This window comes from Panulirus ornatus, chromosome 65 (genome assembly GCF_036320965.1).
Source record: "Panulirus ornatus isolate Po-2019 chromosome 65, ASM3632096v1, whole genome shotgun sequence".
Lineage (NCBI taxonomy): Eukaryota > Metazoa > Arthropoda > Malacostraca > Decapoda > Palinuridae > Panulirus > Panulirus ornatus.
This window is the reverse complement of record NC_092288.1, coordinates 4,386,721-4,408,692: the sequence shown is the minus strand read 5'-3', so window position 1 is coordinate 4,408,692 and position 21,972 is coordinate 4,386,721. Positions and strand designations below refer to the sequence as shown.

Below are 21,972 nucleotides of genomic sequence, written 5' to 3'. Positions count from 1 at the left end.
AGAGGACTGGGCCTTTGAGGGAATATCCTCACCTGGCCCCCTTCTCTGTTCCTTCTTTTGGGAAACTGAAAAAAACGAGAGGGGAGGATTTTTTTTTTTTTTTTTTTTTGCTGAGAGGTGCAACTGAAGGGATGTCTGATCATTATCTTGTGGAGGCTAAGGTGAAGATCTGTATGGGTTTTCAGAAAAGAAGAGTGAATGTTGGGGTGAAGAGGGTGGTGAAAGTAAGTGAGCTTGGGAAGGAGACTTGTGTGAGGAAGTACCATAAGAGACTGAGTACAGAATGGAAAAAGGTGAGAACAATGGAAGTAAGGGGAGTGGGGGAGGAATGGGATGTATTTAGGGAATCAGTGATGGAGTGCGCAAAAGATGTTTGTGGCATGAGAAGAGTGGGAGGTGGGTTGATTAGAAAGGGTAGTGAGTGGTGGGATGAAGAAGTAAGATTATTAGTGAAAGAGAAGAGAGAGGCATTTGGACAATTTTTGCAGGGAAAAAATGCAACTGAGTGGGAGATGTATAAAAGAAAGAGACAGGAGGTCAAGAGAAAGGTGCAAGAGGTGAAAAAGAGGGCAAATGAGAGTTGGGGTGAGAGAGTATCATTAAATTTTAGGGAGAATAAAAAGATGTTCTGGAAGGAGGTAAATAAAGTGCGTAAGACAAGGGAGCAAATGGGAACTTCAGTGAAGGGCACTAATGGGGAGGTGATAACAAGTGGTGGTGATGTGAGAAGGAGATGGAGTGAGTATTTTGAAGGTTTGTTGAATGTGTTTGATGATAGAGTGGCAGATATAGGGTGTTTTGGTCGAGGTGGTGTGCAAAGTGAGATGGTTAGGGAAAATGATTTGGTAAACAGAGAAGAGGTAGTAAAAGCTTTGCGGAAGATGAAAGCCGGCAAGGCAGCAGGTTTGGATGGTATTGCAGTGGAATCTATTAAAAAAGGGGGTGACTGTATTGTTGACTGGTTGGTAAGGTTATTTAATGTATGTATGACTCATGGTGAGGTGCCTGAGGATTGGCGGAATGCGTGCATGGTGCCATTGTACAAAGGCAAAGGGGATAAGAGTGAGTGCTCAAATTACAGAGGTATAAGTTTGTTGAGTATTCCTGGTAAATTATATGGGAGGGTATTGATTGAGAGGGTGAAGGTATGTACAGAGCATCAGATTGGGGAAGAGCAGTGTGGTTTCAGAAGTGGTAGAGGATGTGTGGATCAGGTGTTTGCTTTGAAAAATGTATGTGAGAAATACTTTGAAAAGCAAATGGATTTGTATGCAGCATTTATGGATCTGGAGAAGGCATATGATAGAGTTGATAGAGTTGCTCTGTGGAAGGTATTAAGTATATATGGTGTGGGAGGCAAGTTGTCAGAAGCAGTGAAAAGTTTTTATCGAGGATGTAAGGCATGTGTACGTGTAGGAAGAGAGGAAAGTGATTGGTTCTCAGTGAAAGTAGGTTTGCGGCAGGGGTGTGTGATGTCTCCATGGTTGTTTAATTTGTTTATGGATGGGGTTGTTAGGGAGGTGAATGCAAGAGTTTTGGAAAGAGGGGCAAGTATGAAGTCTGTTGTGGATGAGAGAGCTTGGGAAGTGAGTCAGTTGTTGTTCGCTGATGATACAGCGCTGGTGGCTGATTCATGTGAGAAACTGCAGAAGCTGGTGACTGAGTTTGGTAGTGTGTGAAAGAAGAAAGTTAAGAGTAAATGTGAATAAGAGCAAGGTTATTAGGTACAGTAGGGTTGAGGGTCAAGTCAATTGGGAGGTAAGTTTAAATGGAGAAAAACTGGAGGAAGTAAAGTGTTTTAGATATCTGGGAGTGGATCTGGCAGCGGATGGAACCATGGAAGCGGAAGTGATTCATAAGGTGGGGGAGGGGGCGAAAATCCTGGGAGCCTTGAAAAATGTTTGGAAGTCGAGAACATTATCTCGGAAAGCAAAAATGGGTATGTTTGAAGGAATAGTGGTTCCAACAATGTTGTATCTTTGCGAGGCGTGGGCTATGGATAGAGTTGTGCGGAGGAGGGTGGATGTGCTGGAAATGAGATGTTTGAGGACAATGTGTGGTGTGAGGTGGTTTGATCGAGTAAGTATTGTAAGGGTAAGAGAGATGTGTGGAAATAAAAAGAGCGTGGTTGAGAGAGCAGAAGAGGGTGTTTTGAAATGGTTTGGGCACATGGAGAGAATGAGTGAGGAAAGATTGACCAAGAGGATATATGTGTCGGAGGTGGAGGGAACGAGGAGAAGTGGGAGACCAAATTGGAGGTGGAAAGATGGAGTGAAAAAGATTTTGAGTGATCGGGGCCTGAACATGCAGGAGGTTGAAAGGCGGGCAAGGAATAGAGTGAATTGGATCGATGTGGTATACCGGGGTTGACGTGCTGTCAGTGGATTGAATCAGGGCATGTGAAGCGTCTGGGGTAAACCATAGAAAGTTGTGTGGGGCCTGGATGTGGAAAGGGAGCTGTGGTTTCGGGTATTATTGCATGACAGCTAGAGACTGAGTGTAAACGAATGGGGCCTTTGTTGTCTTTTCCTAGCACTACCTCGCACACATGAGAGGGGAGGGGGATGGTACTCCATGTGTGGCGAGGTGGCGATGGGAATGAATAAAGGCAGACAGTGTGAATTGTGTGCATGGGTATATATGTATGTGTCTGTGTGTGTATATATATATGTGTACATTGAGATGTATAGGTATGTTTATTTGTGTGTGTGGACGTGTATGTATATACATGTGTATGGGGGTGGGTTGGGCCATTTCTTTTGTCTGTTTCCTTGCGCTACCTCACAAACACGGGAGACAGCGGCAAAAAAAAAAAAAAGAAATATATATATATATTTATCATCCCTGGGGATAGGGGAGAAAGAATACTTCCCACATATTCCCTGGGGTGACTGTGTTGTTGACTGGTTGGTGAGGATATCTAATGTATGTATGGCTCATGGTGAAGTCCTTTGGATTGGTGGAATGCTTGCATAGTGCCATTGTACAACGGCAAAGGGGATAAAGGTGAGTGTTCAAATTACAGGGGTATAAGTTTGTTGAGTATTCCTGGGAAATTCTATGGGAGGGTATTGATTGAGAGGGTGAAGGCATGTACAGAGCAACAGATTGGGGAAGAACAGTGTAGTTTCAGAAGTGGTAGAGGATGTGTGGATCAGGTGTTTGCTTTGAAGAATGTATGTGAGAAGTACTTCGAAAAACAAATGGATTTGTATGTAGCATTTATGGATCTGGAGAAGGCATATGATAGAGTTGATAGAGATGCTCTGTGGAAGGTATTAAGAGCATATGGAGTGAGAGGTAAGTTACTAGAAGCAGTGAAAAGTTCTTATTGAGGATGTAAGGCATGTGTACGAGTAGGAAGAGGAAAGTGATTGGTTCTCAGTGAATGTTGGTTTGTGGCAGGGGTGCGTGATGTCTCTATGGTTGTTTAATTTGTTTATGGATGGGGTTGTTAGGGAGGTGAATGCAAGAGTTTTGGAGAGAGGGGCAAGTATGCAGTCTGTTGTGGATGAGAGGGCTTGGGAAGCGAGTCAGTTGTTGTTCGCTGATGATACAGCTGGTGGCTGATACAGGTGAGAAACTGCAGAAGATGGTGACTAAGTCTGGTAAAGTGTGTGAAAGAAGAAAGCTGAGAGTAAATGTGAATAAGAGGAAGGTTATCAGGTTCAGTAGGTTTGAGGGACAAGTCAATTAGGAGGTAAGTTTGAATGGAGAAAAACTGTAGGAAGTGAAGTGCTAAGCATATCTGGGAGTGGATTTAACAGTTATGGAACCATGGAAGTGGAGGCGAGTCACAGGGTGGGGGAGGGGGCGAAGGTTCTGGGAGCGTTGAAGAATGTGTGAAAGGTGAGAACATTATTTCGGAAAGCATAAATGGGTATGTTTGAAGGAATACTGGTTCCAACAATGTTAGTTGCGAGGCATCGGCTATAGAAAAGGCTGTGCGGAGGAGGGTGGATGTGTTGGAAATGTGATGTTAGAGGACAATATGTAGTGTGAGGTTGTTTGATTAAGTAATGAAAGGGTAAGAGAGATGTGTGGTAATAAAAAGAGTGTGGGTGAGAGAGCAGAAGAGGGTGTGTTGAAATGGTTTGTTCACATGGCGAGAATGAGTGAGGAAAGATTGACCAAGAGGATATATGTGTCAGAGGTGGAGGGAACGAGGAGAAGTGGGAGACCAAATTGGAGGTGGAAAGATGAGGTAAAAAAGATTTTGAGTGATCGGGGCCTGAACATGCAGGAGGGTGAAAGGCGCGCAAGGAATACTGTGAATTGGGACGATGTGGAATACCGGGGTCGACGTGCTGTCAATGGATTGAACCAGGGCATGTGAAGCGTCTGGGGTAAACCATGGAAAGTTTTGTGGGGCCTGGATGTGGAAAGGGAGCTGAGGTTTTGGTGCATTATACATGACAGCTAGAGACTGAGTGTGAACGAATGTGGCCTTTGTTGTCTTTTCCTCGCGCTACCTTGCGCACATGCGGGGGAGGGGGTTTTCATTTCATGTGTAGCGGGGTGGCAACGGGAATGAATGAGGGCAGACAGTATGAATTATGTACAGGTGTATATATGTATATGTCTGTGTGTGCATATATATGTATACGTTGAGATGTATAGGTATGTATATGTGCTGTGTGTGGATGTGTATGTATATACATGTGTATGTGGGTGGGTTGGGCCATTCTTTCGTCTGTTTCCTTGCACTACCTTGCTAACACAGGAGACAGCGACAAAGTATAATAAATAAAAAAGATGAAATAATACATACATATATGTGTGGAAGAAGAAAGTTAAGAGTAAATGTGAATAAGAGCAAGGTTATTAGGTACAGTAGGGTTGAGGGTCAAGTCAATTGGGAGGTGAGTTTGAATGGAGAAAAACTGGAGGAAGTGAAGTGTTTTAGATATCTGGGAGTGGATCTGGCAGCGGATGGAACCATGGAAGCGGAAGTGGATCATAGGGTGGGGGAGGGGGCGAAAATTCTGGGGGCCTTGAAGAATGTGTGGAAGTCGAGAACATTATCTCGGAAAGCAAAAATGGGTATGTTTGAAGGAATAGTGGTTCCAACAATGTTGTATGGTTGCGAGGCGTGGGCTATGGATAGAGTTGTGCGCAGGAGGATGGATGTGCTGGAAATGAGATGTTTGAGGACAATGTGAGGTGTGAGGTGGTTTGATCGAGTGAGTAACGTAAGGGTAAGAGAGATGTGTGGAAATAAAAAGAGCGTGGTTGAGAGAGCAGAAGAGGGTGTTTTGAAGTGGTTTGGGCACATGGAGAGAATGAGTGAGGAAAGATTGACCAAGAGGATATATGTGTCGGAGGTGGAGGGAACGAGGAGAAGAGGGAGACCAAATTGGAGGTGGAAAGATGGAGTGAAAAAGATTTTGTGTGATCGGGGCCTGAACATGCAGGAGGGTGAAAGGAGGGCAAGGAATAGAGTGAATTGGAGCGATGTGGTATACCGGGGTTGACGTGCTGTCAGTGGATTGAATCAAGGCATGTGAAGCGTCTGGGGTAAACCATGGAAAGCTGTGTAGGTATGTATATTTGCGTGTGTGGACGTATGTATATACATGTGTATGGGGGGGTGGGTTGGGCCATTTCTTTCGTCTGTTTCCTTGCGCTACCTCGCAAACGCGGGAGACAGCAACAAAGTATAATAATAATAAAATATATATATATATATATATATATATATATATATATATATATATATATATATATATATATATATATATATCCATGGGGATAGAGGAGAAAGAATACTTCCCACGTATTCCCTGCGTGTCGTAGAAGGCGACTAAAAGGGGAGGGAGCGGGGGGCTGGAAATCCTCCCCTCTCATTATTTTTTTTAATTTTTCAAAAGAAGGAACAGAGAAGGGGTCCAGGTGAGGATATTCCCTCAAAGGCCCAGTTCTCTGTTCTTAACGCTACTTCGCTAGCACGGGAAATGGCGAATAGTTTGAAAAAAAAAAAAAATATATATATATATATATATATATATATATATATATATATATATATATATATATATATATATATATATATTATTATTATTATATTATTTTGCTTTGTCGCTGTCTCCCGCGTTTGCGAGGTAGTGCAAGGAAACAGACGAAAGAAATGGCCCAACCCACCCCCATACACAATGTATATACATACACGTCCACACACGCAAATATACATACCTATACATCTCAATGTACACATATATATACACTCACAGACACATACATATATACCCATGCACACAATTCACACTGTCTGCCTTTATTCATTCCCATCACCACCTCGCCACACATGGAATACCATCCCCCTCCCCCCTCATGTGTGCGAGGTAGCACTAGGAAAAGAAAAGAAAGGCCCCATTCGTTCACACTCAGTCTCTAGCTGTCATGCAATAATGCCCGAAACCACAGCTCCCTTTCCACATCCAGGCCCCACACAACTTTCTATGGTTTACCCCAGACGCTTCACATGCCCTGATTTAATCCACTGACAGCACGTCAACCCCGGTATACCACATCGATCCAATTCACACTATTCCTTGCCCGCCTTTCACCCTCCTGCATGTTCAGGCCCCGATCACACAAAATCATTTTCACTCCATCTTTCCACCTCCAATTTGGTCTCCCACTTCTCCTCGTTCCCTCCACCTCCGACACATATATCCTCTTGGTCAATCTTTCCTCACTCATTCTCTCCATGTGCCCAAACCATTTTAAAACACCCTCTTCTGCTCTCTCAACCACGCTCTTTTTATTTCCACACATCTCTCTTACCCTTACATTACTTACTCAATCAAACCACCTCACACCTCACATTGTCCTCAAACATCTCATTTCCAGCACATCCACCCTCCTCCGCACAACTCTATCCATAGCCCACGCCTCGCAACCATACAACATTGTAGGAACCACTATTCCTTCAACATAGAAAGGGTAGTGAGTGGTGGGATGAAGAAGTAAGATTATTAGTGAAAGAGAAGAGAGAGGCATTTGGACAATTTTTGCAGGGAAAAAATGCAACTGAGTGGGAGATGTATAAAAGAAAGAGACAGGAGGTCAAGAGAAAGGTGCAAGAGGTGAAAAAGAGGGCAAATGAGAGTTGGGGTGAGAGAGTATCATTAAATTTTAGGGAGAATAAAAAGATGTTCTGGAAGGAGGTAAATAAAGTGCGTAAGACAAGGGAGCAAATGGGAACTTCAGTGAAGGGCACTAATGGGGAGGTGATAACAAGTGGTGGTGATGTGAGAAGGAGATGGAGTGAGTATTTTGAAGGTTTGTTGAATGTGTTTGATGATAGAGTGGCAGATATAGGGTGTTTTGGTCGAGGTGGTGTGCAAAGTGAGATGGTTAGGGAAAATGATTTGGTAAACAGAGAAGAGGTAGTAAAAGCTTTGCGGAAGATGAAAGCCGGCAAGGCAGCAGGTTTGGATGGTATTGCAGTGGAATCTATTAAAAAAGGGGGTGACTGTATTGTTGACTGGTTGGTAAGGTTATTTAATGTATGTATGACTCATGGTGAGGTGCCTGAGGATTGGCGGAATGCGTGCATGGTGCCATTGTACAAAGGCAAAGGGGATAAGAGTGAGTGCTCAAATTACAGAGGTATAAGTTTGTTGAGTATTCCTGGTAAATTATATGGGAGGGTATTGATTGAGAGGGTGAAGGTATGTACAGAGCATCAGATTGGGGAAGAGCAGTGTGGTTTCAGAAGTGGTAGAGGATGTGTGGATCAGGTGTTTGCTTTGAAAAATGTATGTGAGAAATACTTTGAAAAGCAAATGGATTTGTATGCAGCATTTATGGATCTGGAGAAGGCATATGATAGAGTTGATAGAGTTGCTTTGTGGAAGGTATTAAGTATATATGGTGTGGGAGGCAAGTTGTCAGAAGCAGTGAAAAGTTTTTATCGAGGATGTAAGGCATGTGTACGTGTAGGAAGAGAGGAAAGTGATTGGTTCTCAGTGAAAGTAGGTTTGCGGCAGGGGTGTGTGATGTCTCCATGGTTGTTTAATTTGTTTATGGATGGGGTTGTTAGGGAGGTGAATGCAAGAGTTTTGGAAAGAGGGGCAAGTATGAAGTCTGTTGTGGATGAGAGAGCTTGGGAAGTGAGTCAGTTGTTGTTCGCTGATGATACAGCGCTGGTGGCTGATTCATGTGAGAAACTGCAGAAGCTGGTGACTGAGTTTGGTAGTGTGTGAAAGAAGAAAGTTAAGAGTAAATGTGAATAAGAGCAAGGTTATTAGGTACAGTAGGGTTGAGGGTCAAGTCAATTGGGAGGTAAGTTTAAATGGAGAAAAACTGGAGGAAGTAAAGTGTTTTAGATATCTGGGAGTGGATCTGGCAGCGGATGGAACCATGGAAGCGGAAGTGATTCATAAGGTGGGGGAGGGGGCGAAAATCCTGGGAGCCTTAAAAAATGTTTGGAAGTCGAGAACATTATCTCGGAAAGCAAAAATGGGTATGTTTGAAGGAATAGTGGTTCCAACAATGTTGTATCTTTGCGAGGCGTGGGCTATGGATAGAGTTGTGCGGAGGAGGGTGGATGTGCTGGAAATGAGATGTTTGAGGACAATGTGTGGTGTGAGGTGGTTTGATCGAGTAAGTATTGTAAGGGTAAGAGAGATGTGTGGAAATAAAAAGAGCGTGGTTGAGAGAGCAGAAGAGGGTGTTTTGAAATGGTTTGGGCACATGGAGAGAATGAGTGAGGAAAGATTGACCAAGAGGATATATGTGTCGGAGGTGGAGGGAACGAGGAGAAGTGGGAGACCAAATTGGAGGTGGAAAGATGGAGTGAAAAAGATTTTGAGTGATCGGGGCCTGAACATGCAGGAGGTTGAAAGGCGGGCAAGGAATAGAGTGAATTGGATCGATGTGGTATACCGGGGTTGACGTGCTGTCAGTGGATTGAATCAGGGCATGTGAAGCGTCTGGGGTAAACCATAGAAAGTTGTGTGGGGCCTGGATGTGGAAAGGGAGCTGTGGTTTCGGGTATTATTGCATGACAGCTAGAGACTGAGTGTAAACGAATGGGGCCTTTGTTGTCTTTTCCTAGCACTACCTCGCACACATGAGAGGGGAGGGGGATGGTACTCCATGTGTGGCGAGGTGGCGATGGGAATGAATAAAGGCAGACAGTGTGAATTGTGTGCATGGGTATATATGTATGTGTCTGTGTGTGTATATATATATGTGTACATTGAGATGTATAGGTATGTTTATTTGTGTGTGTGGACGTGTATGTATATACATGTGTATGGGGGTGGGTTGGGCCATTTCTTTTGTCTGTTTCCTTGCGCTACCTCACAAACACGGGAGACAGCGGCAAAAAAAAAAAAAAGAAATATATATATATATTTATCATCCCTGGGGATAGGGGAGAAAGAATACTTCCCACATATTCCCTGGGGTGACTGTGTTGTTGACTGGTTGGTGAGGATATCTAATGTATGTATGGCTCATGGTGAAGTCCTTTGGATTGGTGGAATGCTTGCATAGTGCCATTGTACAACGGCAAAGGGGATAAAGGTGAGTGTTCAAATTACAGGGGTATAAGTTTGTTGAGTATTCCTGGGAAATTCTATGGGAGGGTATTGATTGAGAGGGTGAAGGCATGTACAGAGCAACAGATTGGGGAAGAACAGTGTAGTTTCAGAAGTGGTAGAGGATGTGTGGATCAGGTGTTTGCTTTGAAGAATGTATGTGAGAAGTACTTCGAAAAACAAATGGATTTGTATGTAGCATTTATGGATCTGGAGAAGGCATATGATAGAGTTGATAGAGATGCTCTGTGGAAGGTATTAAGAGCATATGGAGTGAGAGGTAAGTTACTAGAAGCAGTGAAAAGTTCTTATTGAGGATGTAAGGCATGTGTACGAGTAGGAAGAGGAAAGTGATTGGTTCTCAGTGAATGTTGGTTTGTGGCAGGGGTGCGTGATGTCTCTATGGTTGTTTAATTTGTTTATGGATGGGGTTGTTAGGGAGGTGAATGCAAGAGTTTTGGAGAGAGGGGCAAGTATGCAGTCTGTTGTGGATGAGAGGGCTTGGGAAGCGAGTCAGTTGTTGTTCGCTGATGATACAGCTGGTGGCTGATACAGGTGAGAAACTGCAGAAGATGGTGACTAAGTCTGGTAAAGTGTGTGAAAGAAGAAAGCTGAGAGTAAATGTGAATAAGAGGAAGGTTATCAGGTTCAGTAGGTTTGAGGGACAAGTCAATTAGGAGGTAAGTTTGAATGGAGAAAAACTGTAGGAAGTGAAGTGCTAAGCATATCTGGGAGTGGATTTAACAGTTATGGAACCATGGAAGTGGAGGCGAGTCACAGGGTGGGGGAGGGGGCGAAGGTTCTGGGAGCGTTGAAGAATGTGTGAAAGGTGAGAACATTATTTCGGAAAGCATAAATGGGTATGTTTGAAGGAATACTGGTTCCAACAATGTTAGTTGCGAGGCATCGGCTATAGAAAAGGCTGTGCGGAGGAGGGTGGATGTGTTGGAAATGTGATGTTAGAGGACAATATGTAGTGTGAGGTTGTTTGATTAAGTAATGAAAGGGTAAGAGAGATGTGTGGTAATAAAAAGAGTGTGGGTGAGAGAGCAGAAGAGGGTGTGTTGAAATGGTTTGTTCACATGGCGAGAATGAGTGAGGAAAGATTGACCAAGAGGATATATGTGTCAGAGGTGGAGGGAACGAGGAGAAGTGGGAGACCAAATTGGAGGTGGAAAGATGAGGTAAAAAAGATTTTGAGTGATCGGGGCCTGAACATGCAGGAGGGTGAAAGGCGCGCAAGGAATACTGTGAATTGGGACGATGTGGAATACCGGGGTCGACGTGCTGTCAATGGATTGAACCAGGGCATGTGAAGCGTCTGGGGTAAACCATGGAAAGTTTTGTGGGGCCTGGATGTGGAAAGGGAGCTGAGGTTTTGGTGCATTATACATGACAGCTAGAGACTGAGTGTGAACGAATGTGGCCTTTGTTGTCTTTTCCTCGCGCTACCTTGCGCACATGCGGGGGAGGGGGTTTTCATTTCATGTGTAGCGGGGTGGCAACGGGAATGAATGAGGGCAGACAGTATGAATTATGTACAGGTGTATATATGTATATGTCTGTGTGTGCATATATATGTATACGTTGAGATGTATAGGTATGTATATGTGCTGTGTGTGGATGTGTATGTATATACATGTGTATGTGGGTGGGTTGGGCCATTCTTTCGTCTGTTTCCTTGCACTACCTTGCTAACACAGGAGACAGCGACAAAGTATAATAAATAAAAAAGATGAAATAATACATACATATATGTGTGGAAGAAGAAAGTTAAGAGTAAATGTGAATAAGAGCAAGGTTATTAGGTACAGTAGGGTTGAGGGTCAAGTCAATTGGGAGGTGAGTTTGAATGGAGAAAAACTGGAGGAAGTGAAGTGTTTTAGATATCTGGGAGTGGATCTGGCAGCGGATGGAACCATGGAAGCGGAAGTGGATCATAGGGTGGGGGAGGGGGCGAAAATTCTGGGGGCCTTGAAGAATGTGTGGAAGTCGAGAACATTATCTCGGAAAGCAAAAATGGGTATGTTTGAAGGAATAGTGGTTCCAACAATGTTGTATGGTTGCGAGGCGTGGGCTATGGATAGAGTTGTGCGCAGGAGGATGGATGTGCTGGAAATGAGATGTTTGAGGACAATGTGAGGTGTGAGGTGGTTTGATCGAGTGAGTAACGTAAGGGTAAGAGAGATGTGTGGAAATAAAAAGAGCGTGGTTGAGAGAGCAGAAGAGGGTGTTTTGAAGTGGTTTGGGCACATGGAGAGAATGAGTGAGGAAAGATTGACCAAGAGGATATATGTGTCGGAGGTGGAGGGAACGAGGAGAAGAGGGAGACCAAATTGGAGGTGGAAAGATGGAGTGAAAAAGATTTTGTGTGATCGGGGCCTGAACATGCAGGAGGGTGAAAGGAGGGCAAGGAATAGAGTGAATTGGAGCGATGTGGTATACCGGGGTTGACGTGCTGTCAGTGGATTGAATCAAGGCATGTGAAGCGTCTGGGGTAAACCATGGAAAGCTGTGTAGGTATGTATATTTGCGTGTGTGGACGTATGTATATACATGTGTATGGGGGGGTGGGTTGGGCCATTTCTTTCGTCTGTTTCCTTGCGCTACCTCGCAAACGCGGGAGACAGCAACAAAGTATAATAATAATAAAATATATATATATATATTTTTTTTTTTTTTTTTATACTTTGTCGCTGTCTCCCGCGTTTGCGAGGTAGCGCAAGGAAACAGACGAAAGAAATGGCCCAACCCCCATACACACGTACATACACACGTCCACACACGCAAATATACATACCTACACAGCTTTCCATGGTTTACCCCAGACGCTTCACATGCCTTGATTCAATCCACTGACAGCACGTCAACCCCTGTATACCACATCGCTCCAATTCACTCTATTTCTTGCCCTCCTTTCACCCTCCTGCATGTTCAGGCCCCGATCACACAAAATCTTTTTCACTCCATCTTTCCACCTCCAATTTGGTCTCCCTCTTCTCCTCGTTCCCTCCACCTCCGACACATATATTCTTTTGGTCAATCTTTCCTCACTCATTCTCTCCATGTGCCCGAACCATTTCAAAACACCCTCTTCTGCTCTCTCAACCACGCTCTTTTTATTTCCACACATCTCTCTTACCCTTACGTTACTTACTCGATCAAACCACCTCACACCACACATTGTCCTCAAACATCTCATTTCCAGCACATCCATCCTCCTGCGCACAACTCTATCCATAGCCCACGCCTCGCAACCATACAACATATATATATATATATATATATATATATATATATATATCCATGGGGATAGAGGAGAAAGAATACTTCCCACGTATTCCCTGCGTGTCGTAGAAGGCGACTAAAAGGGGAGGGAGCGGGGGGCTGGAAATCCTCCCCTCTCATTATTTTTTTTAATTTTTCAAAAGAAGGAACAGAGAAGGGGGCCAGGTGAGGATATTCCCTCAAAGGCCCAGTTCTCTGTTCTTAACGCTACTTCGCTAGCACGGGAAATGGCGAATAGTTTGAAAAAAAAGAAAAAATATATATATATATATATATATATATATATATATATATATATATATATATATATATATATATATATATATATTATTATTATTATATTATTTTGCTTTGTCGCTGTCTCCCGCGTTTGCGAGGTAGTGCAAGGAAACAGACGAAAGAAATGGCCCAACCCACCCCCATACACAATGTATATACATACACGTCCACACACGCAAATATACATACCTATACATCTCAATGTACACATATATATATACACTCACAGACACATACATATATACCCATGCACACAATTCACACTGTCTGCCTTTATTCATTCCCATCACCACCTCGCCACACATGGAATACCATCCCCCTCCCCCCTCATGTGTGCGAGGTAGCACTAGGAAAAGAAAAGAAAGGCCCCATTCGTTCACACTCAGTCTCTAGCTGTCATGCAATAATGCCCGAAACCACAGCTCCCTTTCCACATCCAGGCCCCACACAACTTTCTATGGTTTACCCCAGACGCTTCACATGCCCTGATTTAATCCACTGACAGCACGTCAACCCCGGTATACCACATCGATCCAATTCACACTATTCCTTGCCCGCCTTTCACCCTCCTGCATGTTCAGGCCCCGATCACACAAAATCATTTTCACTCCATCTTTCCACCTCCAATTTGGTCTCCCACTTCTCCTCGTTCCCTCCACCTCCGACACATATATCCTCTTGGTCAATCTTTCCTCACTCATTCTCTCCATGTGCCCAAACCATTTTAAAACACCCTCTTCTGCTCTCTCAACCACGCTCTTTTTATTTCCACACATCTCTCTTACCCTTACATTACTTACTCAATCAAACCACCTCACACCTCACATTGTCCTCAAACATCTCATTTCCAGCACATCCACCCTCCTGCGCACAACTCTATCCATAGCCCACGCCTCGCAACCATACAACATTGTAGGAACCACTATTCCTTCAAACATACCCATTTTTGCTTTCCGAGATAATGTTCTCGACTTCCACACATTCTTCAAGGCTCCCAGGATTTTCGCCCCCTCCCCCACCCTATGATTCACTTCCGCTTCCACTGTTCCATCCGCTGCCAGATCCACTCCCAGATATCTAAAACACTTTACTTCCTCCAGTTTTTCTCCATTCAAACTTACCTCCCAATTGACTTGATCCTCAACCCTACTGTACCTAATAACCTTGCTCTTATTCACATTTACTCTTAACTTTCTTCTTTCACACACTTTACCAAACTCAGTCACCAGCTTCTGCAGTTTCTCACATGAATCAGCCATCAGCGCTGTATCATCAGCGAACAACAACTGACTCACTTCCCAAGCTCTCTCATCCACAACAGACTTCATACTTGCCCCTCTTTCCAAAACTCTTGCATTCACCTCCCTAACAACCCCATCCATAAACAAATTAAACAACCATGGAGACATATACATATATCATCAAAACATGCACTAATGCAACAAATGCTTATACAGTTACAACTCTTTGACCAACATTACCTAAACTGTCACAAACTGGCAACAGTACTATAAAAACTGCAAATATGTACTATCATAACTATTACATCAATACTACAACCAAGTATAGTACCATGTAAACTACTATGATTTCTACATACACTAATACAATTACTATATATACAATCACAAAGACAAATTACTATATATACAATCACAAAGACAAATTACTATATATACAATCACAAAGACAAATTACTATATAAACAATCACATCCATTACATCCATAAATGGATTATATTCACCACCATGAAAATCAAAGACACTAAACATACCTACAGCATGTAATATTATAAGGAACGTGAAAATTAATGCAACTACTATCATAACACCTCACACGAAGACAATTGATACACACTTCAAAACACCTATTAAACATACCACTAAAACTAAAACAATGTCATAAGCACTGTCAACACAAAGACTCATGACTGACTACATCTGAAGTAACATACAACCACCAAGCACACAAGTGATAAGGACTACAAGACATATACAACTTCTAAACACAGTTATACTAGAAAGAGTGCCAAGTTTAATATGCACAGCACCATCAGTTCCAAAAACACTGCCACAGATACCACATGCACTACTAAAGCTACACATCACCCACAACATCCACAAGAATACTGATAATCTATAAAACAGCAAGTGCTACAGCACTTACAATACCTACAATAATAATTTACAAAAAAAGCAAGTGCTACATATCTCATGGCCATTAGTACACAAGCTACTGCAACTAATATAAAGCCTCAACTATTACACAAACATTCATGTTCACTGGATACTGATGTGATATCCACAAACACAACGACAATACCACAAATACCTGTCACCCACACACAACAGCTATAAAGAACTAACAATCAAGAGTGCCACTTCTATACCATCTATGCTACCATCAAACCACTACCATAACTATCAAGACATATTACCACATCTGTGCTCACAACATTACGACTGCCACATAAAACCCCAGCTACCACACACTACCAAGTCTACAACACATCACTGCTATACCCACTAAAGCTATCAATAACTGATCAGACCATCATCAAAGCTACTACACCATATGGGCACATCTACAACCATACCTCTGCAAGTACCATACACTACTGTAACATGATTCATCACAACTATCAAAAATTTCTGGACCATTTACAATCATAATCAAATACTAAAATCACATCCATATACATAAAATTTCAAAGGCACACTCAAATTCACATCCAGCACTGCACTACCACATCTAATACTTCCTCAAGCAAATACGACTATAATACTCATTTTTACTGCAACTATGCTTGCTACCACTACTGCAAGATAATAAAACCAAACTCACTACCAAACAACTATGCCACATCCATGACAACCACTACCACATACAACTGCCACAGCCAACACTAATATATAGAACTGCTAACACACATCAACAACTTCACACTTCCTACAGTTCTACCATGACCATCAGTTAATGTTGTGAAAACTAATACTCCACAAAAGTGCCACAATACAATCAGTTACCAAAGCAACATCCGCTAATACCACATACAAAACTAGAACTACAAAATAAAAATAACACAACCACTGTCATAAAAAAGCCACCACATTATTAATATTACCACCAGATAATACCACTGACATAACCATTAACATGCAAGTGCCACACTTACTATCACAAAGGAAAAAAGGAGAAACACATGTGTATATATGTACATGTCTGTGCATGTGTATGTATATGTTGATATGTATATGTGCATGTATGGGAGGATGGGCCATTCTTTTTCTGTTTCCTTGCACTACCTTGCAAACGTGGAAAACAGCCATTAAGTATAATTATAATAAATGTGGTGTGAGGTGGTTTGATTGAATAAGTAATGAAAATGTAAGAGCGGTGTGTGGTAATAAAAAGAGTGTGGTTGAGAGAGCAGAAGAGGGTGTATTGAGATGGTTTGGTCACATGAAGAGAATGAGTGAGGAAAGATTGACATATGTGTCAGAGGTAGAGAGAATGAGGAGAAGCGGGAGACCAAATTGGAGGTTGAAGAATGGAGTGAAAAAGATTTTGAGTGATCAAGGCCTGAACATACAGGAGGGTGAAAGGCGTGCAAAGAAAAGAGTGAATTAGAATGATGTGGTACACCAGGGTCGGCATGCTGTCAATGGATTGAACCAGGGCATGTGAAGTGTCTGTGGTAAACCATGGAAAGTTTTGTGGGGCTTGGACATGGAAAGGGAGCTGTGGTTTCAGTGCATTAAACATGACAGCTAGAGACTGAATGTGAACGAATGGGGCCTTTGTTGTCTTTTCCTAGCGCTACCTCGCACACATGAGGGGGGAGGGGGATGTTGTTCCATGTGTGGCGAGGTGGCGATGGGAATGAATAAAGGCAGACAGTGTGAATTGTGTGCATGTGTATATATGTATGTGTCTGTGTGTGTATATATATGTGTACATTGAGATGTATGGGTATGTATATTTGCGTGTGTGGACGTGTATGTATATACATGTGTATGGGGGTGGGTTGGGCCATTTCTTTCATCTGTTTCCTTGCGCTACCTCGCAAACGCAGGAGACAGCGACAAAGCAAAATGATGATAATATACATATATATATATATATATATATATATATATATATATATATATATATATATATATATATATATATATATATGTTTAATTTGTTTATGGATGGGGTTGTTAGGGAGGTAAATGCAAGAGTTTTGGAAAGAGGGGCAAGTATGAAGTCTGTTGGGGATGAGAGAGCTTGGGAAGTGAGTCAGTTGTTGTTCGCTGATGATACAGCGCTGGTGGCTGATTCATGTGAGAAACTGCAGAAGCTGGTGACTGAGTTTGGTAAAGTGTGTGGAAGAAGAAAGTTAAGAGTAAATGTGAATAAGAGCAAGGTTATTAGGTACAGTAGGGTTGAGGGTCAAGTCAATTGGGAGGTGAGTTTGAATGGAGAAAAAACTGGAGGAAGTGAAGTGTTTTAGATATCTGGGAGTGGATCTGGCAGCGGATGGAACCATGGAAGCGGAAGTGGATCATAGGGTGGGGGAGGGGGCGAAAATTCTGGGGGCCTTGAAGAATGTCGTGGGAGACAGCGACAAAGTATAATAGAAAAAAAAAATAATATATATATATATATATATATATATATTATCCCTGGGGATAGGGGAGAAAGAATACTTCCCACGTATTCCCTGCGTGTCGTAGAAGGCAACTAAAAGGGGAGGGAGCGGGTGGCTGGAAATCCTCCCCTCTTGTTTTTTTCAATTTTCCAAAAGAAGGAACAGAGAAGGGAGCCAGGTGAGGATATTCCCTCAAAGGCCCAGTCCTCTGTTCTTAACGCTACCTCGCTAATGCGGGAAATGGCGAATAGTATGAAAGAAAAAAATATATATATATATTTTTTTTTGCCGGTCTCCCGCGTTTGCGAGGTAGCGCAAGGAAACAGACGAAAGAAATGGCCCAACCCACCCCCATACACAATGTATACACACACACGTCCACACACGCAAATATACATACCTACACAGCTTTCCATGGTTCACCCCAGACGCTTCACATGCCCTGAATCAATCCATTGACAGCACGTCAACCCCAGTATACCACATCGATCCAATTCACTCTATTCCTTGCCCGCCTTTCACCCTCCTGCATGTTCAGGCCCTGATCACACAAAATCTTTTTAACTCCATCTTTCCACCTCCAATTTGGTCTCCCACTTCTCCTCGTTCCCTCCACCTCCGACACATATATCCTCTTGGTCAATCTTTCCTCACTCATTCTCTCCATGTGCCCAAACCATTTCAAAACACCCTCTTCTGCTCTCTCAACCACGCTCTTTTTATTTCCACACATCTCTCTTACCCTTACGTTACTTACTCGATCAAACCACCTCACACCACACATTGTCCTCAAACATCTCATTTCCAGCACATCCATCCTCCTGCACACAACTCTATCCATAGCCCACGCCTCGCAACCATACAACTTTGTTGGAACCACTATTCTTCAAACATACCCATTTTTGCTTTCCGAGATAATGTTCTCGACTTCCACACATTCTTCAAGGCTCCCAGGATTTTCGCCCCCTCCCCCATCCTATGATTCACTTCCGATTCCATGGTTCCATCCGCTGCCAGATCCACTCCCAGATATCTAAAACACTTTTCTTCCTCCAGTTTTTCTCCATTCAACCTTACCTCCCAATTGACTTGACCCTCAACCCTACTGTACCTAATGACCTTGCTCTTATTCACATTTACTCTTAACTTTCTTCTTTCACACACTTTACCAAACTCAGTCACCAGCTTCTGCAGTTTCTCACATGAATCAGCCACCAGCGCAGTATCATCAGCGAACAACAACTGACTCACTTCCCAAGCTCTCTCATCCCCAACAGACTTCATACTTGCCCCTCTTTCCAAAACTCTTGCATTTACCTCCCTAACAACCCCATCCATAAACAAATTAAACAACCATGGAGACATCACACACCCCTGCCGCAAACCTACTTTCACTGAGAACCAATCACTTTCCTCTCTTTCTACACGTACACATGCCTTACATCCTCAATAAAAACTTTTCACTGCTTCTAACAACTTGCCTCCCACACCATATATTCTTAATACCTTCAACAGAGCATCTCTATCAACTCTATCATATGCCTTCTCCAGATCCATAAATGCTACATACAAATCCATTTGCTTTTCTAAGTATTTCTCACATGCATTCTTCAAAGCAAACACCTGATCCACACATCCTCTACCACTTCTGAAACCACACTGCTCTTCCCCAATCTGATGCTCTGTACATGCCTTCACCCTCTCAATCAATACCCTCCCATATAATTTACCAGGAATACTCAACAAACTTATACCTCTGTAATTTGAGCACTCACTCTTATCCCCTTTGCCTTTGTACAATGGCACTATGCACGCATTCCGCCAATCCTCAGGCACCTCACCATGAGTCATACATACATTAAATACCCTTACCAACCAGTCACTAATACAGTCACCCCCTTTTTTAATAGATTCCACTGCAATACCATCCAAACCTGCTGCCTTGCCGGCTTTCATCTTCCGCAAAGCTTTTACTACCCCTTCTCTGTTTACCAAATCATTTTCCCTAACCATCTCACTTTGCACACCACCTCGACCAAAACACTCTATATCTGCCACTCTATCATCAAACTCATTCAACAAACCTTCAAAATACTCACTCCATCTCCTCACATCATCACTACTTGTTATCACCTCCCCATTAGCGCCCTTCACTGAAGTTCCCATTTGCTCCCTTGTCTTACGCACTTTATTTACCTCCTTCCAGAACATCTTTTTATTCTCCCTAAAATTTAATGATACTCTCTCACCCCAACTCTCATTTGCCCTCTTTTTCACCTCTTGCACCTTTCTCTTGACCTCCTGTCTCTTTCTTTTATACATCTCCCACTCAATTGCATTTTTTCCCTGCAAAAATCGTCCAAATGCCTCTCTCTTCTCTTTCACTAATAATCTTACTTCTTCATCCCACCACTCACTACCCTTTCTAATCAACCCACCTCCCACTCTTCTCATGCCACAAGCATCTTTTGCGCACTCCATCACTGATTCCCTAAATACATCCCATTCCTCCCCCACTCCCCTTACTTCCATTGTTCTCACCTTTTACCATTCTGTACTCAGCCTCTCCTGGTACTTCCTCACACAAGTCTCCTTCCCAAGCTCACTTCCTCTCACCACCCTCTTCACCCCAACATTCACTCTTCTTTTCTGAAAACCCATACAAATCTTCACCTTATATATATATTTATTATTTTTATTTTTATATATATATATATATATATATATATATATATACATGTGTGTGTGTATTTGGGTGGGTTGGGCCATTCTTTCGTCTGTTTCCTTGTGCTACCTCGCTAATGTGGGAGATAACGACTAAGTATAATATAAATAATATACACATATGCAAACCACTTGCACAACCATTACCATACAAGAGAGCTACACCTACTATCATACATGCTAGAGTGGCAGTAGGGCTCTAAAACCAACATCAACCAGATACAAAAGCAAGAAATTTAGCATGCCTATTACACCAAGAAAATCTTATCTGTAAAGTACCACTAATCATTTGAGTTTATCACATACACTGAAACTAGACGAGAGTGCACATACAGTACTAAGGCAAGCGCAATACGCACAAAGGACACAACCAAATGATGATTGTATGTTGGGCTATGAAAGTTTAGCATGACAAACTGGAAGATATCCAGCAGTTGTAGAGGACAAGTTTGAAAATATTCATTGCCCTGAACTCACACCAGCACAAAACTTTAAAAATCTGGACACGAGTCCAAGCTTTATAATGAAGCCAGTGAAGAGACAATATTGAGGTCTAGTCCTCTTCAACCCCGAGACAAATATGTTGAAACTTTACGGAAGGTATTCAGGATGTGCCTTGTGCTATAAGTGTGTCATCTGGTGTGTGTTGCGCCTCACTTAAAAAACATGACTACACATCTACAGAGATCATATCAACCTCCATGGGACACCTGGCCTGAAAAAGATGGTTGATTGTGGTCACCTGGACACTAAGTGAAGTGGACCACTACATGACAGGTGACCACCAAACACCACAGTTTCACCTGTGTTGCCTACATGGAGTAGGACACACCAGTGAGTCCACATCCAGGAGAACCACACAGGCATGCTGGGCCCAGGACAGGATGCAACAAGAGAGGAAGACAGAGAGCCACGTCCTACCCCTGCTGGTAGCCATACTGTCCGTAGGCGAAACCTTGCATGCCCAGGAACTGTTGTCCCTGCACCTGGGGCGGGTAGCCCTGTGGGTACCAGTAGCCCATCTGGCCCGCGTAGTTGTATGGGTACTGCGATCCCGGCAGTGGCTGCAAAGACAAGCATTCGGACACATCGGTCAGCGTCTGAAACACACAGAAGGGGAGCCACTGACACACGGCACATGATGATGGCGCCGCCCTATGGGGAGCTGCAGCTACCCCTCTGGTCCAGGGGCAGGAGGGAGGAGAAGGGGTCATCTGCATCTTCACTTGAGTGAAGAGCACCACAGCAGCATCAGCATCCCCTCAGGGCAAGACGCTGACGTGTCAGGGATGAAGTCTATTGAGCCTTTGAGCAGTCAGTGCATTCCACCATATAAGTTACTTATCAATTACTATATCCCTGACACGTTTCACTAAATGTTTCTACAATATGTCAACATCTAAAAAGTATACAATACAGCTATTATACAGTATAAGAGACTTGTTCTACTACTGGAATCTTGGCAGTTTACAGAAAGAAGTAATTAAATGTAT

General features: G+C 42.9%; 1 protein-coding gene across 7 annotated transcripts in view; it reads right to left on the bottom strand.

The window, feature by feature from the left end:
- Window positions 1-21,972, bottom strand: part of LOC139746496 (nucleolysin TIAR-like) — a 1,460,715-nt gene that overhangs the window by 67,917 nt on the left and 1,370,826 nt on the right. For 6 of the 7 annotated variants that reach the window (XM_071657791.1, XM_071657790.1, XM_071657786.1 and 3 more), the window contains one exon: window positions 21,401-21,579. In XM_071657791.1, coding sequence (XP_071513892.1) covers window positions 21,401-21,579 — 179 coding nt within the window. The remainder of the gene's footprint in view (window positions 1-21,400; window positions 21,580-21,972) is intronic. The other variant, XM_071657788.1, reaches the window with a different exon arrangement.